At 36.6% G+C, this 17,131-nt stretch overlaps 1 protein-coding gene across 1 annotated transcript in view; it reads left to right on the top strand.

Annotated features, from left to right (window-relative positions):
- The window catches only part of si:ch211-106n13.3 (vWFA and Collagen domain-containing protein), a 30,410-nt gene that overhangs the window by 3,917 nt on the left and 9,362 nt on the right, over positions 1 to 17,131 (top strand). Inside the window, exons 8-22 of the mRNA XM_046877183.1 lie at positions 377 to 454; positions 541 to 552; positions 685 to 768; positions 1,581 to 1,634; positions 1,906 to 1,959; positions 2,151 to 2,204; positions 2,319 to 2,372; positions 2,788 to 2,835; positions 2,915 to 2,968; positions 4,040 to 4,093; positions 10,685 to 10,738; positions 13,806 to 13,850; positions 15,149 to 15,202; positions 16,142 to 16,195; positions 16,311 to 16,364. Coding sequence (XP_046733139.1) covers positions 377 to 454; positions 541 to 552; positions 685 to 768; positions 1,581 to 1,634; positions 1,906 to 1,959; positions 2,151 to 2,204; positions 2,319 to 2,372; positions 2,788 to 2,835; positions 2,915 to 2,968; positions 4,040 to 4,093; positions 10,685 to 10,738; positions 13,806 to 13,850; positions 15,149 to 15,202; positions 16,142 to 16,195; positions 16,311 to 16,364 — 807 coding nt within the window. The remainder of the gene's footprint in view (positions 1 to 376; positions 455 to 540; positions 553 to 684; positions 769 to 1,580; positions 1,635 to 1,905; positions 1,960 to 2,150; positions 2,205 to 2,318; positions 2,373 to 2,787; positions 2,836 to 2,914; positions 2,969 to 4,039; positions 4,094 to 10,684; positions 10,739 to 13,805; positions 13,851 to 15,148; positions 15,203 to 16,141; positions 16,196 to 16,310; positions 16,365 to 17,131) is intronic.

The following is a 17,131-nucleotide window of genomic DNA, read 5'->3' as shown; positions in this document are numbered from 1 at the left end:
CTGAAGAAGTCCATGCTGTTAATGTTTGATTGGTCAGAACTGTTTTGGCAGCAATATTAGGTGGTCAGGTGGTCATGCCAGATTGGTGGTCATAACGGTTGTATGTGATAGGCTATAGACCAAATTGACTTATTAAATGTTAACAATCATCAGTCGACTGATGGTTTGTTTTGACTGGTTAATAATATGCTAAATGGTTAAACCAGGGGTTATAAGCTTCAGACGTAGGGACCTTTTGCCATGGGGAAACAGATTTTCTTATACAGCTAAATATGGATAGAAGATCCTGTGCTTTTAACAAAGCAAGAAACATGATAGCCAAGTCAACAGTATCTTGGCCCCATTAGATACTTAGCTACGCTTTTCTCCTTTTTAGCTCATCTTGCAGAAGCTGCGGCTCTACTGTGACCCTCTACAGAGCATGCGAGAGACAGCGTGTGAGATCTTCTCTGTGGTAAGTCCATGCTCACTGTTTACCTACAGCGTTTGTCACCTACAATTTTCTTTCGCTTTCTTACGTCTTTTTATGTCTTTTTACAGGAGAATGACAGGGTGAGTTTTTAGTCCATATATATATATATATATATATATATATATATATATATATATATATATATATATATATATATAAGGAATATTTTTATATATATTTTTTTTCTATTATTCATTGTCAACACTTTTTAGTGTCAATCTGATCGGTCTCGTCCTGTGGAGGGCTGTGATTGCCCCAGTGGTAAACCCGGCCCACCAGGCCTACCTGGACCAATGGTAAGCCAATGTTTACCCCTTAGCTCAATTCCAGTGGTGTAAAGTATTTGAGAAAATGTACATTGTTACTGTACTCAAGTAATTTGTTGGCTTCTTTTCTAGTTTTACTAAGTATCAAAAATATATTCAACTTTTACTCTCTACTCATCCACATTCATGATTCAATATATGTACTTTTCACCCCACTATTTTAAAAATACAATGAGCATTACCAATTACATTTTACACCTCTGTTAAAGATGTCATTAAGGCTCAACACTCCCCTACCAGCATCTGACAACCAAACTTTGAGAACCAGCTCTTGTTGAAGTTAAATATAAATATTGCCCCTCTCTGAGAGGTGCATTAAATCAGCTCTGAATATCTAAAATGATTTACTTTAATTTGATTTGTCTACTGATTTTTAATGTTTCTTCAACTATGTGACGTGTTTTACTACATTGTCTTTTCTTCTGACCGACTTGTTTGACCTTTGTCTCATTCTGCCATGTTGAAGAGGCTGTTGTGTTGATCTTGGTTGTATTTGCTTGTACAGTGTTTTGATTTGTATTTTAGGAAATAAAACCTCACAAATCAACGCATGTCTTGGTGTTGAGGACTAGTGTATCTTTGAACCTACGTTTGATACTGTTAAATACTGTTAAAGTACTGTTCAAATGAGATACTTTAAGACTATATCTATACTTTTATTCAAGTAAGCTTTTCAGGGACTCTTTACACCTCTGAAAAATGTATAGATCATTTTAGCTGTGGTTCATTGTATAATTTTTGAAAATCCGGTTTGATGTGAATTTTATTTGTTCTCAACACAGGGATTCAGAGGAGAGAAGGGTCGAGAAGGTCCTCCTGGGCCAGACGGAAAACCTGTGAGTGACTCGTTTGTGTTACATTTATCGCTTTTTGCAGTAGCTAGGAATGTTTTGGGTTTTTCTGAGCAAGGTACTAAGATGACCAAATGAGAATCAGTCAATATAATGCAATGTCGAGTCACCATTGTGCCACTAATACTATTGTAGTAATTGTACTTGCAGTAGACACTAAGTAGAGATCCATTTTAGAATTGTAATACGAGTGGATTGTAGAGAATCAAGCTAATTAAAGTATGGATCCTGCATCACATGGTCTCTCTGTGTTTAGGGAAAGCTGGGAGTGATGGGTCAACCGGGCCAGCCTGGAAGAGATGGCAAGAAAGTGAGTGACGCAATCTAAAAAAGACTATTTATAAGATAGGTGAGGCCTACAAAGGCACCCAAAACTCAATACTAATTATAATGTATGAACGCAAGCAAGTAGCTATACTCTAGATATAATAAAATACTGTGTGGTGTCTGTTAGACTTTAGTTATTATAGTGAGCCATCACTACTTATTTTATATTTCCAGGGTGAAGCAGGTCAACCAGGACAAAAGGGGGAGAGAGGACTAGCTGGTGCCAAAGTAATCCAATTACGCATTTGAAGCAAATCTACACATATTCAGAAAACACCTTTGATTATTATAGCTATACTCTATCAATATCTCCATGCTTATGATGTACATCTTATTCCACAGGGCGATATAGGAATCCAAGGGCCACCAGGACAGCCAGGCCCTCCAGGACCAACCGTAAATCTAATCTTAATTCTCAAAAAATCCATGAATACCCAACTTTTGTTGTCGTATGTTCATTGAGATTGTTCTTATTGAATTGGAATTATACAAACAAGAAACATTAGATATTCACTGTAACATTAATAAAGGGGCATTTTTGTAGTATTCACAATATAAAAATATCAGTTTTGGGCTTTGGTGCTAATTACTGTCATTTTAGCCATAAGATGTGTTAGATTTATTTATATATTAGAGATACATTTTTAGCTTTAGCCACTCGCTAGTTCATGTTCTGTCTCAATATTTCACAATTGCCTAGCAGCATTACAAATACAGCTTGCTTACTGTGAAAAAGTATGATCTTGAAAACTATAGAGCATAAAAACAGTACTAATTGAAGATTTACAACCAATTATCTTCTCTTTTCTAGGGCCCTGGACTCTCTAAATGGAATGATTATGCAGTAGAAGCAAGCAAGGTAAACGTGTACACATCACATCATGGACAAACATTTCTGACATTTACACTCTCTCTGATATGAGTTTATTACCTTACAGGGAATCCAATGGCAGCAAGGGGAATCAGGACCCCCAGGGCAAACTGGACCACAGGTAATTCATTGTCCACCTGAAAATATTTTTTTAAAAAGGTTCAAAATATGGTTGGTTTTGATTTTACAGTGTCTACTGTTATTTGGACATTAACCAATTTCACCATGGCTGATATAATTGAAACTGTGGTTTAAGTATGATTTTACCAAGAAAAGAACTAAACTAAAACTATTGTTTTTAGCATGGTTACTATTGTTTAACTGTGATAATAAAATGGCTACAGTGATTTACCTGTCATTTTACAAAGATTACTATTATTGTACTTAGATTTTTTTGGCAAAACCATAGTCGAACCAATGATTCAGCTATGGGCTTACCAAGAATACTATGGTTTAACTTTGTTTTTTTAAAAATAGCTATTTAAGTTAAATTATGTTTTACTATGGCTACTATGGTTTAACAATTTCTTTGAACCAAGAATACTATTCTTTAACTATAGTGTTACCATTCTTAATATAGTCTATCTATAGTTTTGTCAGGGCAACTAAGGTTTAACTATAGTTTCTTCCAATACTATGCTATAACTATGTTTTTCCATGGCTACTATAGTTTTACTATGGTTTTACCATGGCTACTATGGTTTTACTAGGGTTACTATGGTTTACCTATAGTTGTACCAAACCTACTATGGTTTAAGTATGGTTCTAACCAAGAATAATATTGTTTAAATATGGTTTTATCATTGTTACTATAGTCAACCTATAGTTTTACCAATACCTATATACTATATATACTATATACTATACAGTTTTACTAAGAATACTATTGTTAAACTATGTTTTACGAAGAATACTATATTTTTACTATTGGTAATATGGTTTACCTATAGTTTCACCAAAACTACTATGGTTTAATTATGGTTTTATGACGGCTACAATGGTTTACCTATGGCTGTACCATCATATGGTTCTTAATAATTATTAAAGCATAGAACACAGACAATTTTTAAATGTGTATTCATATGTAAATAGGACAGGAGTGCTGTGTTTCAAATATGCCTGTAGACAGAATCTATATTTGTAATTAATCAGAAAGGAAACTATTATTAAATAAAACATGTTTTTGATGTAGGGGGAGCCCGGGATGCCTGGAAATGATGGACGTCCAGGCCCAGTTGGACTGAAGGTACAGTAATATCTCTAATCACAGGATGCAAATAGCTTGTTTGCTTCACCATGATTACTATACTCGCTACACTACACACACCTATCCTTTCTGCACTAGAATGGCTATATTTTGTATTACAAACAAGCAACAGGTTTTCTGACATAATGTGCTTCTTGTAGTTACTGAATGCCACATAGTACGAGTCGCTTCCTCTGGAAGGACTATGCAGATTTATTTTCGGCTCTTGGTGCATATTTTGCGGCCATTCCTATTTTTCCTCTGACATTCTTGAGCTGTATGTCGCTGTTAGCCAAGTAAACAAAGAATATCCAATTCCTACAAGCCAAACGATACAGTTGTGTTTGGGTGTAAAAAAAAAAAAAAAGTGCTGCACTTTTGCTTAATGTTTAGCATTAACAGAAGGGTTGGCTGTCCGTTTGCTAAAGTCCAAAAAAAGACTTAAACATCCAAAGATCTTTTTTTTTTTTTTGCTTGTTTTGAGTAAAAATAAGTGCATCAACTAAGAGTGGCCATCGGAGTAGGCGGGTGTTTTCAGATTATAACAAGCTGTATGTGAATGGCAGCATTTAAGTAGCACATGTGGTGTTGTTCACCCAAATCTATTTTAAACGCGCATCTGTCGCAGCATCTGTGTGGAGGTGAACTCCCGCTCGGTCTGCGTGCGTACCGAAAATTAAGACCCTTCCATTTACTGCCCCATTACGGGTTGCAGACATGCTAGTAATTGGGTTTTTATTAAGGCGCTCACCGTCGCTTAATGGTTAATGATTTTTTGATAATTGGATACGGCTCTGTTTCAAAGATGTGACCTTTTCTGCTTTTCTTCACACAAATAAACTCTTTTCACTAGATAAAATAGAAAGGAAAGCACTGGCTTTTGTTGTGCTAAGCTGAATATTTTTCACAGCAGATTCAAGGTTGTCTTTTGTATTTAGAAATGTTCTAAGCTGCCAGTAACAAGCTCATACCAATAATTTACCACTGACCTGCTTTCAGCAACAACAAAAAAACTGAATAGTTTTATAATGAAAGATGACTTCATCATATAATCTCAGTCTAAATCCCATTCACTTCTAATGGCACATTTAATGCTAAGTGCATTATAAATGATAAATACTGTAAGCTCATATTTGCCTCACGGATCATGCTGATATCTACTGTATTAATGATATCAACACTGCCTAATTAAGGCGATCCAGATCCAGCTTATTGATCAAGGATGAAAAAGAAACAACAAATACATTATGAGAGCTAGTTAGCTAGTTAAGCGCATTCATAGAGACCAGAGATGATAAGTAAAGAAGTACAAATACTTCATTACTGTACTTAAGTAGATATATTTTTCTGACTTTTTCTTTTTTTAATTTGGTTTCATGATCAATATTTTTTCTTCTCATTGCGTGCCCGTGTATCATTTCCTGGCTATCGTGCACCACAGACGTCGGCTAGCCTAGGAATCTAACAACTAGCATGGCAGAAGGCAACAAAAACTAAAACAGAGGGACTCAGCGATGTAAACATGATTGAGAACAGAGACATTCCTGATCACCTGATCATCTTTTTTTCTATATGTTTAGCATGAATATATTCATTAGATAAGAACATTTCAAATTCTTTTTGTATTAATATATTAATATAAGGTGAGATCCAGTTACCCGTATAACACAAAAACAGTTTGTAGTAATGGCTACAAGTCTGAGCCCAGTACTTCTACTTGAATGAAGGATGTGTGTACTTTTGCCATCTGTGATAGAGACAATAGGAAATGGATGCTTAAATCATGTTATTCTCCTTAACAAATTAGAAAGAAATATTATGTAATAATGTTTTAGGTCATTGTTATATATACGCTTTATTGCCAAAAGTTGTCCGACACCTGGTCATAAGATCGGTATGTGCTTTTTGAGCATCACATTCCACATTAAGTCCCAATTTCCTCTTATAATTCACTCCATTCTTCTGGAAAGATGTTCCACTAGATTTTGGAGTGGCCTTGTGGAGATTTGTAATCATTCAGCCACAAGGGTGTGAGTGAAGTCAGGTACTGATGTAGTAGTGATCAAGATCCAAACCATGTAAAGCATATGTTCATGCAGCTCACTTTGTGCAAAGGTGCATCGTCATGCTGGAACAGGTTTGGGTTTTTCAAGTTCATGTGAATGCAAAATGTTTTGTGTGCCTTCATCTTGGACGCAGTTTCGAGAAGAACCACACATGGCAGGAAATGTTAGGTGTCCCAATACTTTTGCCCATATAGGCTGGAATAAAGGGTACACAAACTTTTAAGCACCATTGACAATAAAAGTTCAGGAAGAACCTATCTGAACAGCATTTAACTTGTTTGTTTCTTCAACCAAAAATCTGTTGGTTTTTTTATTCAAATCCCAGACTGTGTAAATGACCTGTTTATGTCAGCCAGGCGAAACCATCTAAAGGCACTTGAGTAAACAGTGCGCTAGTGGTGAACGCAATGATACGTAAGGAACACTCGGCTGATCTTGTCTTCTGTCCACATCAGTCTCATGTGGCTGTTTCTCCACCCTCTCCATGCACCTTCCCATTTTGGCTTCCACTCTTCGATCCGAAACCCCACCACGTCTCTCCTCCTGGCTTCCCGTCACCATGTTGCAGGCTGCAGCGGGTGATTAGCTAACCGGAGTAGGGTTTGATGTGGCATCGCAGATAAAAGATGCTCGGCCACGGGGCTGGGTTTTTACCGGGGCCCAGCTGGCACGCTCGTCGCTCTGTAATCATGGGGTTCGCGAGCGTATGCTCAAGGCCAGTAAAACCACCCGCCCTGTTCTCAGAAGCTTCCTCATGTGTTTGTATGATCCTGTAACGCATTTGTGGATTGCAACATGATTTCCTTATGTAAAAAATAAAAATTCCTCACAGAAAATGCATCGAAGGTATGCAGTCTTGTAAAAAGCTGTGTAATTGGTGCTCTGGAGTCTGATCTGAGAGGCAGCGGGTGGTAGAGGGTGCAATTACTCCCTGTTGTGTTTGAGTAGCGTGCTTTGTGTGAGGTCTCCGAATATCAAAGGATTAAGGTTGCTTTTTTTTTTTTGTTTTTTTTTTTTGCTGCTGCTCATTAACAATCTGCCGTTTTATTAGGTACACACTATAGCGCACTGGTCAAATCAAATCAAATCAAATTTTATTTGTCACATACACATACATACAGGGTACGACATGCAGTGAAATGCTTTTCACGACGGTCCGGCATGAGGGAATAGGATGGGGAGAAAAAATAAAAACAAAGAAAAAGAAGGCAGATAAATAAAGTATACAACTATATAAAATATAGGAATATATAGAGATATATATATATATATATATATATATATATATATATATATATATATATATATATATATGAAAAATCTCGTGCTAAAAAGAACGTGCTAATCTGATCATGTGCATTACCACGAATCGCAGATGGAGCTTGACACGTTTTGAAAAAAAAGACTTTCACAACAATTCCAGAAGTGTCAGGAACGCTGGGAACACAGTATTGCTGTGCTGTGCTTTTTTTTTCGCATTTACCAGTTTCATTCCAAACACTGTTTTTAGCTGATATTTTTATATTTAGTGTGCCAACATTCTGATTGGTTGTTTGAAGCTGAATAGTAAGCAGGTGCGCAAACTGATTCTGAACACCAGGAACTTTTCCTGCGTTATTCCTGATGCAATGTTAAAACTTAATTCACTGACCAGTGTTGGACTTTGTTGGTTGTTCAAAATGTTTCCCAGAAGTAAAAGTATAATCAGATTTTTGCACATTTCCTCAGAATTATTCATTTTTCCCAGGCAGCTCAGCGTTCATCCTATTCACGTGCCACTCGGACACATTTTGGGTACACGTGCAGCCAGGAATACGGATACTATTTTTAAACTCAGGCGATGTATATATAACCACAGACCGTTGTCTCCTAAGGAAGGAGGGTCCTCCTGAAGCCTCCACCAAGGTTTCAGTGTGAATGTGGCTTGTAATTTGGCACTTGGTGAAAAAAATCGTACGAATCGTAGATATTTGCACCACTGGCTGTCATGGGTGTAGCATATTTTAGATCTTAATAACAGGTTGCCTCAAAGTTCCTACTCGCTTTCCAATTAGGCCACGTGCGAGCTATACTGGCGCATGTAATTTCCAGAGCGACATTTTTGCTTTCATTTATAGTATGTAAAAATTGAGCGTATTTTCTTAGCTTTCCTGCTTTCAGCTCTAATTATATATGGGTTCATCTTAAAGTGTTTAAAAAGCTTTCTATAGCTCAGTGAGATCTATATCAGGATGTATGTTCTCCAGGGCTGGGATGTCTATTAGGGTGGTAAAGTGACCGTTTGGTGTGGTGAAAGTGGCCTCATGTGGGGATTAAAAATAAAATCGTGTTGCCTAAAGATATGTGTATTGCATGTGTATTGCACACTGATAACCACAGAAGGACTGAATGAAGATGTTGGTTATAGCTATTTGATTCTCTGAATAAGAATTTGAATGGAACACAAACCTGGTCTTGCAGATCAGGACCGAATTGAGAACCTGTTTTAGGGTCCCAATATAGACATTTGTGGACACCTTTCCATAAGATTCCTGTGTGAACTTCCCATTCCGCATTTGCTCTACTCTTTTGGGGAGATGTTCCACTAGATTTTGAAGTGTGTTTGTGGATATTTGTGTTCATTCAGCCACAAGGGTGTTAGTAAAGTCAGGTACTGATGTTTCAGGTTTCCGAAGTTTATTCCAAAGGTGTTCAGTAGGGTTGAGGTCAACCCATCTAAAGCATATCTTCATGGAGCTGGAACAGTTTTGGGTCTCTTAGTTCAAGTTGAACGTAAAAGTTAATGTTACTGCATCCAGTGAAATTGTATTCAATTGTGTGCTTTTAAATTTGTAGTAACAGTTTGAGAAAGAACCACATATGGTCAGATAGAGAGACTGTATATCAGATGAGTGATGAGCAGTAGTGATTGGGTGTGCATTTAGTGGCCTATATTTGTATTGGTTATATAATTTGTACATATAATTGTATTGAATTGAACAACAAAGAAAATAAGATTTTGAAAAAGATCTCTCAATATAATTTGATCTTCAAACATGATTTTTTTTTCAGTATTAAGGTTCATGCTAGTCTTTAAATGAGGTGTTCTGGAAAAAGCCGCCTCACAATTTCAGCAAATTTAAGAGACGTGGATGATAGGCTTTTTATTTATTTATTATTTTAATGCGTAATGCAGGAAAATGAGAAAAAAATTACTTAAGCAGGTGTACAAACTGACTCTGAATACCAGGAATTTTCCCTATGTAAATATTGATGTTACTTTTGAACATAAATCGCTGAGCATGCAATGTAACAGCAACATTAACATTCTAATAAACATACACTTCTTATGCTTGGGTGAAAATAAGTCTTTGAAGAAGTTTATTTAGTACAGGGAATTTCACAGTCATAATTCGAAGGGGAAAATGGGGGGGACGTCATTTGGAGGTGTTATCTTCTCCATCAGGCGAGTCACATCCTGCCAAGTTTTCACACTCCCCCTGTGGTCAGACTTCTCTGGCCACAACCAGCACTTGTCCTCCTCAATATTTACAACTATTACAACCTCGCCTCGAATCTCAACCAGGTTCTTATTTTCTTAATGACAGGGTGTGTTGTTTGTGTGTTTAACAGAAGTTGCATAAAGATTTTGCACATGTGCATGTGGTGTACCTCATAAAAGTCCTGCTCTTTGTGCACCTCTGTATGGGAAACCATGACACACGTTGTCTGTGGTTGCGTGTGCTTGTAGCAGGAGTGTAGTTTAGTTCACAGATGGCGGGTTAGCATGCATAAAATGTGTGTGTCTAAATGTCAATGCACTTACAAAGTAACCGTTGAGGTGTTAGATTAAATTTCTAAAAAGGAGGTAACATGATGTGCAAAATGTGTGAAGAAACTCTTTGTCAGCAGGAAATTTTTGATGATTACACACGTTTTATGTGCTCAGCAAATGTGAAATGAATCCACCAGACCAATGTGTGAATTTGTGAATCAGTGAGTTCACAGATCAAAGCTTGCAGATTTTTTTTACTTTATTATAAGTTAACATTTAATACCAATATTATTTATATTGGAACACCTTCCCAGAAGAGTGGAGACTATTATAACAGAAAATGGAGAGTATATATTGAATGGGATGTTAAAAAACTAGCCAATTTATTAATTATAAGCAGTCATTGGAAAAAAAAGGTATGAAAGTGAATTTTAATGTTAAAAATGATTTACAAATTCATCCAAATTTCTGGAATGGTGGAAATCTCACGCTATTGTTGATAGTTTTCTACAAGTGCAAGCTCCAGAGTAATTCATTTCTTCTATAACACAGTTGTTTAAATACTGTCAAGTGACGAAATACAATTTCTTGCTCTATGATGACTTGAGCAACACTTTCTCTTCCTCCTAGAATGTTGAAATCAAAATTGTTTCATTGCGCAAATTGAAAAAAATTTAACAAATTTCATTCCCCAATAAATCAGTTTAATAAACCATGTGAATTGTTTGATTTTACATTAACGCTTCTCTCTGATTTGTGTTTCTGGCACAGGGTGAAAAGGGGGATGCCGGTGAGCCCGGGACTGATGGACAGAACGGCATTCCGGTAGGTTCCCCTTCTGAACCCTTTGCTTCCTGATCGTCATCAGTGCCATCTGCATCATCATTAGTGTTACCAATGTGTTTTGTGATCAACCGCAGGGATTGTTCTTGTTTTTATGCTTCCTTGTCCGTCCATTTTCGTTGCTTTGTCATGCACATGGAACCTTTTCCTATTTCAACTTTAAATGTCATTAGTTGTTTAGTAAAATTCTCTCTTTTGGCATGATTCTAAAATAATGTCGTGACGGCAGTGATTACGCTCTTTCCCCCACAAGACACTGCTGGGTTGTTTTTTGTGTGCAGGTTGGAAATGAAACGGACCCCGTGCCGTTCAGTAACAAACAACCGATCACTTCGGATTAGCTTCTGTAGCTACTAAGAGACTTGCAAAGTCAAAAGATGTTGAGGTAGAGATTATAGGAATGTAGATTTTCTCAAAATGACCTGTGTGGTCAAATAAAGGATTTAAGTAAGGAATAGAATATGAAGACTTGCCAATGCTACCAATTCATTTATTAAATGCAATTCTTAATTCACATTGTGTATACAGATATACCGACACTTACGTTGTTTCGACTTCTATCATATTCATCTTTGCGGCGGTTTCTGTTCATTACAATAGAAACGAATTACAATTTAGATTTGAATCTTTTTTTACCTTAATGTCGTAATAACTTTACATCAGTCAGCAAAAAATATGTAAAAAAACACAAAAAAAAAAATCTAACAATAAGAAAGCAAAAGCATGTGCAAATTGTTTAATGGTAATGTGTGTGTGTGTGTGTGTGTGTGTGTGTGTGTGTGTGTGTGTAAATATATTACATTCTATTTATATATATATATATATATATATATATATATATATATATATATATATATATACATTTTTTTTTATATTTATTGCTGTATTTTTTATATATTTATATATTTATACATTTTAATTGAGGCTGATGTATAAAAAATATATCTACAGCAACTGCTGAACTATTGAAAGACTTGTCGTTATGTCATTATGGGGTGCTTATAGGAGTCACTGGTCTGATATATACCATTTATTAAAGGCTCTTCGAAACAGATTGCCGCTTGGTTGATAGCGTGAGCCAAATAGCTGGTGGATAAATCCTAATGCCACCAGTGAATTTTGCTACACTTTATGGAGAAAAGTTTCAAGACACCTGATTTTTCCAACCAAATGGTTCTTCTTCAAACTGTTACCATAAAGTAGGAGGCCCACAACTGTAGGGGATGTTTTTAGAGGTGGTAGGGACTAAGATACCCAAACCTGTTACAGCATGACGTTGCCCCTGTGCACAAAGCCAGCTCCATGAAGATGTGCTTTACATGGGTTGGAAATGTGTGGAAGATTTCACCTTTGGGATGAATGTGAACTCTGACTGCACCCCAGGTTTCCTCACCTACATGAGTACCTGACTTTGTTTCTGAATGAGCACAAATCTCCACAAAATCTAGTGGAACATCATCCCAGAAGAGTGGAGGTTTAATGTAAATGGGAACTAAATGTGAAATTTAATGGTGAGGTGTCCAAAAACTGTTGTCCATATAGTGTCCATCTTGGAGGTTAGGGGCTTGTAATCTAAACTGAGATGAACAACTTGGTGTGAAGTAACTTCTAAGCAGACATACGGCCTCATGCTTTCTACAAGCAGCAAAGTTTTTTGGCAAAGAAAATTTTTGCTGTAAATTTCGAAGCTTGAAATACTAGTTTAGATTTGACGTTTATTCATCTTGGCAAGTGGTTCTTGCGGCGACGTTTTGGCTGCACCAAGCTTTTTCTTGTGGCTTTCTTCTTGGAAGCAGGATCTATGGAATCTTTTAGGTATACAGAGATCTCCGAGCACATGCCCCAGCCCTGCCTATTTTGAGTGTTTGTGATTAATACAGCGGTTAATTCAGACCCTCGGCTCGATTCTCCCTGCGGTGAACCTCTGTGGTGAATCTTTTGCTTCCATTGGAACATTTTCTGCTAAAGAAAAAAAGACTTCAGGTGCAAGGGGGCGATCTTTCCAGCATGTGAACGTTCCCTACTTCAGGTCATCAAGTCCCTTTGGATGCTTAATATATCTTTGAGCTAAGGCTTTGTGCACCTTTCGCATTTGGATCTGATTCACTCGAGAACTTCTACTTCCTGTTTACGCCAATTCACGTCGGTTTGTTTTAAAAAAGAAATCTGTAGCATCTCGGTGTTCCCGAGGCCGTTTGGGTGGAGGAACTTTGTGTCCAACAGCTAAGCGATTGTGCCGCTTTACGTTTTTTTCTCTCTAGTTCAATCTTTAATCAGCTCTCTCTTGGGTGTAATTACGGCTCTAATGAGGGAGAAGTCCACTTGCCAGAAGACAAATAACAAGCGGCTGAGAAAAACACGAACACCCAGAAAACTAGGCATAAGAAGTTCATTACTGCGTAGCATTTTTGTAGCCTACGATTTATTCATTTGGGAGACACTTTTTCAGAAAGTGATGCAGAAACGCATCAGCGCAGAAGAATTGAAGGTCAAGAATTCATCACTGGTTGTGGTAAAAAAAGTGATATTTGTTTACCCATGGAAATTTACAGTTGTACAGGATGTCTTTGGATGTGCTAGCATTAAGTTTTCCCTTCACTTGAACTTGGAGACTCAAATATGTTCCAGCATGAAACTAAAAAAACAGCTCTATGAAGATATGCATCACATGGCTTGGAGTGAATGATCTCCTGCTATAGAACTCAACTATATTAATGAATGAATGTAAACACTGACTACACCCCAGGCCTTGTCATCTCACCTACATCAGTACCTGACGTTACTAACACCCTAACTTGAACACAAATCTCCTCAAACACTCTCCAAAATCTAATGGAACATCTTTCCAGAAGAGTGGATGTAAATAAAACAGAAAATTAGGATTAATGAGGAATGGGATGTTCAAAAAATCACACAGGAATCTTTTAGTCAGGTGTCTACAAACTGTATGGACCTTTGTATATTACTCAGTCTGGACTTTATTTATACTTGTGTATGTAATTCTGCTGGAACTGAAGCTTACCTACAATTTGGTCTTTGCATGTTTCAGGGCATGAGAGGACTTCCAGGTGAAACCGGGCCTTCTGGACCTCAGGTAAGAATGCAATAAACTTATAAATGACGTGTTTAATTGTACGTGGAAATCAATTTTTTGTTGTTATCAATTTTTTTTTGGTTCCATCATACATTTTAAGAGACTTGCAAGGTCAAAGGATGTTGAGGTAGAGGTTATAGGAATGTACATTTTCTGTGAATGACCTGTGTGGTCAAATAAAGGATTTAAGTAAAGAATAGAATATGAGATGTACTTTATAAGAAATGAACCAATGATTTGCCAATGCTACCAATTCATTTATTAAACGTCATTTTTTAATTCGCATTGTGTTTACAGATATACCTCCACTTACGTTGTTTCGACTTCATCATATTCGACTTTGTGGCATTTTTTTTGTTAATTATAATTGAAAAAATAATTTGACGTAAATCATTTTTGCCAAAAAAAACAGCAAAGAAATGACGTAACATAAAACAAAAATGTTTTACAAATTAATGTTAAAATATATAAATAATATATAAATAAATTATATAAATATAACTAAATGTATATGGTCTCATTTTCATGAATCTTTTTTTTTATACATTCGTTAATTTTTTAATTAATTAAATTAATAATTAATTAAAATGTATACAGTCATTTAAACATACAACAAAACTGCTGAACTATTGAGCGACCTATGTCATCATGTTATTATGGGGTGACTATAGGAGTTACTGGGCCATTTATTAAGGGGTCTAAGGGTCTTTAAGTCATTTTAAGAGTAATGTCAAAGAGTCGAACGGAATAACAACCTTAGACGTGTTTCTCTGTGTGTGTGTGTGTGTGTGTGTGTGTGTGTGTGTGTGTGTGTGTGTGTGTGTGTGTGTGTGTGTGTAAATACAAGTAAAAATGGCAAATGCAAGCACGTAAACAACCTTTCACACAAACATTCCTGTTTAAAAAAGTAAAGTTTTACATCATCATTATGTTATGAAGTGCTGAACGAAACGTATATAATATTTAATGCACATATTCTTATCTTGTGTCTGTTGCTATTGCAGAAATTATGTATAATATATGTGTAAGGATATATCATGTATTATCTGCTATTTTAGAAAAGTCAAGACAGTGTTTATCTGGTGTTAAAGACATTGCGGAGACATTTTTTTAAAGCTTCAAGGATGGATTTCCTGTATGTCGGGCAGTTATTCAAGGATTTCTGATTTCCCAGTACAAGGGAAGAGTGTGTACCTTGATCTATGTGACACAATATTATTTCTACAAGTTGCCCATGTCAGTTCTGTGGTATTGCTATTTGTGTACGCGGTATTTATCATGTCATGAAACTGCTACAGGGTGAACGAGGATTGCCAGGGCCACTGGGTTCAACAGGAACAAAAGGACCTCAGGTATGTATTTTAAAGAAATGAAAAAAGAAGTAAGTCTTTTTTTTCCTGCTGGTTAGATTAGAGTCACAGGTTGTTGTTTTTTTTGCATGTCTAGAGTTACAGAGCAGCCCTATAGTGACACTGCTGCCACCTATTGGAGTCTTGTGGTATTGTAACTTGATTTTGATGATTAGATAGATAGATAGATAGATAGATAGATAGATAGATAGATAGATAGATAGATAGATAGATAGATAGATAGATAGATAGATAGATAGATAGATAGATAGATAGATGCAGTGTTAGTGTAACATGATTTGAAGTGAATTGACCATGCTAACATCCTGAATGCCATTAAAATGGCAGTTGGCATGGTTATGAAATGGATCTGGTCATGTGGATATGTGTTTTTATCGTGGTAGGGCATTTCAGCAAAAGCAAAACTATAAATGTCATTTAAAGAAGACGTTAGCCTTTTGTTCTCCTCTTCTGCCAACATCTTGGTTTCACTTCCTGGGATTTGTTTAAAAGTGGTGCTTTCTGATGAAATGGTTGAAATGAAAATGAAATGAATATTTTTGTCACAGTGTATGTGTTTATATCTATTCAGTTTACTGGAAATCGTGTTGGCCCATCTGAGAGCAAGTGTAGATTTATTTAATCGTGTAAAATAGCTTAGCAAGGTTAGCTAATGTGACAAACATAAATGAAATTGCTAATCACATGCTTGCTAGTTTCCTGATGGTTTGTAAACCTGTCAAAAAGAAATATCAACAGATTTTTATAGAAATAGAAAAAAAATGTCAGAGATTGAATACATAAAAAATGTATCTTTCCATGTCTGCAGCCATTCTGTCGGTTTTTTGAATTGGGACAGATTTAGCAGATTTGCAGAATCATAATACAGTCTATATGTATTTTTTATTTTTTAACAAAAACTGATTAGTGAATTCATTTCAGGGACCCCCAGGCCCAATGGGACCACCTGGTCTAGAAGGTCCTGTCGGCCCGAAGGTAAGTAACTGGAATATAAAGCACGATTTAGCGTGTGTGTGTGTGTGTGTGTGTGTGTGTGTGTGTGTGTGGGAGATTAAATGAATCGGGTGCAATTTTAATACTGTTTTTTCAGGGCAACTCAGGTCCTCGAGGGCAGGACGGCATCTCAGGTGCACCCGGCACTAAAGTAAGTTATTCCGAATAATTTAGGGGTTTTCCCTTTAGAAAAGGTGTGAAAACAATATCCTGCCAGTCAAAGTCAAAAAGGGCATAGAGATAAGATGGTACTAAATAGAATGGATGATGTGGTTATGGTATGAAAGAGGAGCAGTTTAAATGGCACATACTGCATTCATGGGCAAAAATGCAGCAGGTCCAAAAGAGCAAAATAACCTTTAATAAGAAATAATTGGTGTGAAAATAAGCAAGAACAAAAAGCAACCATACACAAATCAGCCATAGCATTAAAACCACGGACAGATGAAGTAAATAACGTGGATTATATCACTAAAACTTCACCTCTCATGGTTTGGGATTTCTAATGCACCGAGTGAACAGTAATAAGCATTAGATTAGCGAATACACAGGATATCTGACTGGTGGTTTTAATGTTATGGCTGATCATTGTGAAGTGGGACTGGCTCATCCTGGGTCTACTGGAGTTTCAAATGATAAAACAAAGAGCAATTTGAAACTCTATATGAAGGTGTGTTCAAGATCAGCTCAACTGAGACCAAGGCTTTTACAAATTCAGCATGTGCAGTATATGATGACAGTGAGCTAGTACAGGGAGTGGCAGCTAAGTGGTTAAGGTATTGGACTTGGTATTGGACTCTGAAGGTCCTGAGTTTAAATCCCAGCCAGACAAAGCTGCCACTCCTTGGCCCCTGGGCCCTTAACCCTATATCTGCTCAGTTGTACAGTATGAATGAGATAAATGTAAATCTGATGAGC

Source organism: Silurus meridionalis, chromosome 20 (assembly GCF_014805685.1).
Source record: "Silurus meridionalis isolate SWU-2019-XX chromosome 20, ASM1480568v1, whole genome shotgun sequence".
In the NCBI taxonomy this organism is placed as follows: Eukaryota; Metazoa; Chordata; class Actinopteri; order Siluriformes; family Siluridae; genus Silurus; species Silurus meridionalis.
Note: the sequence above shows the minus strand (reverse complement) of the source record. Positions and strands in the feature narration are given on the sequence as shown.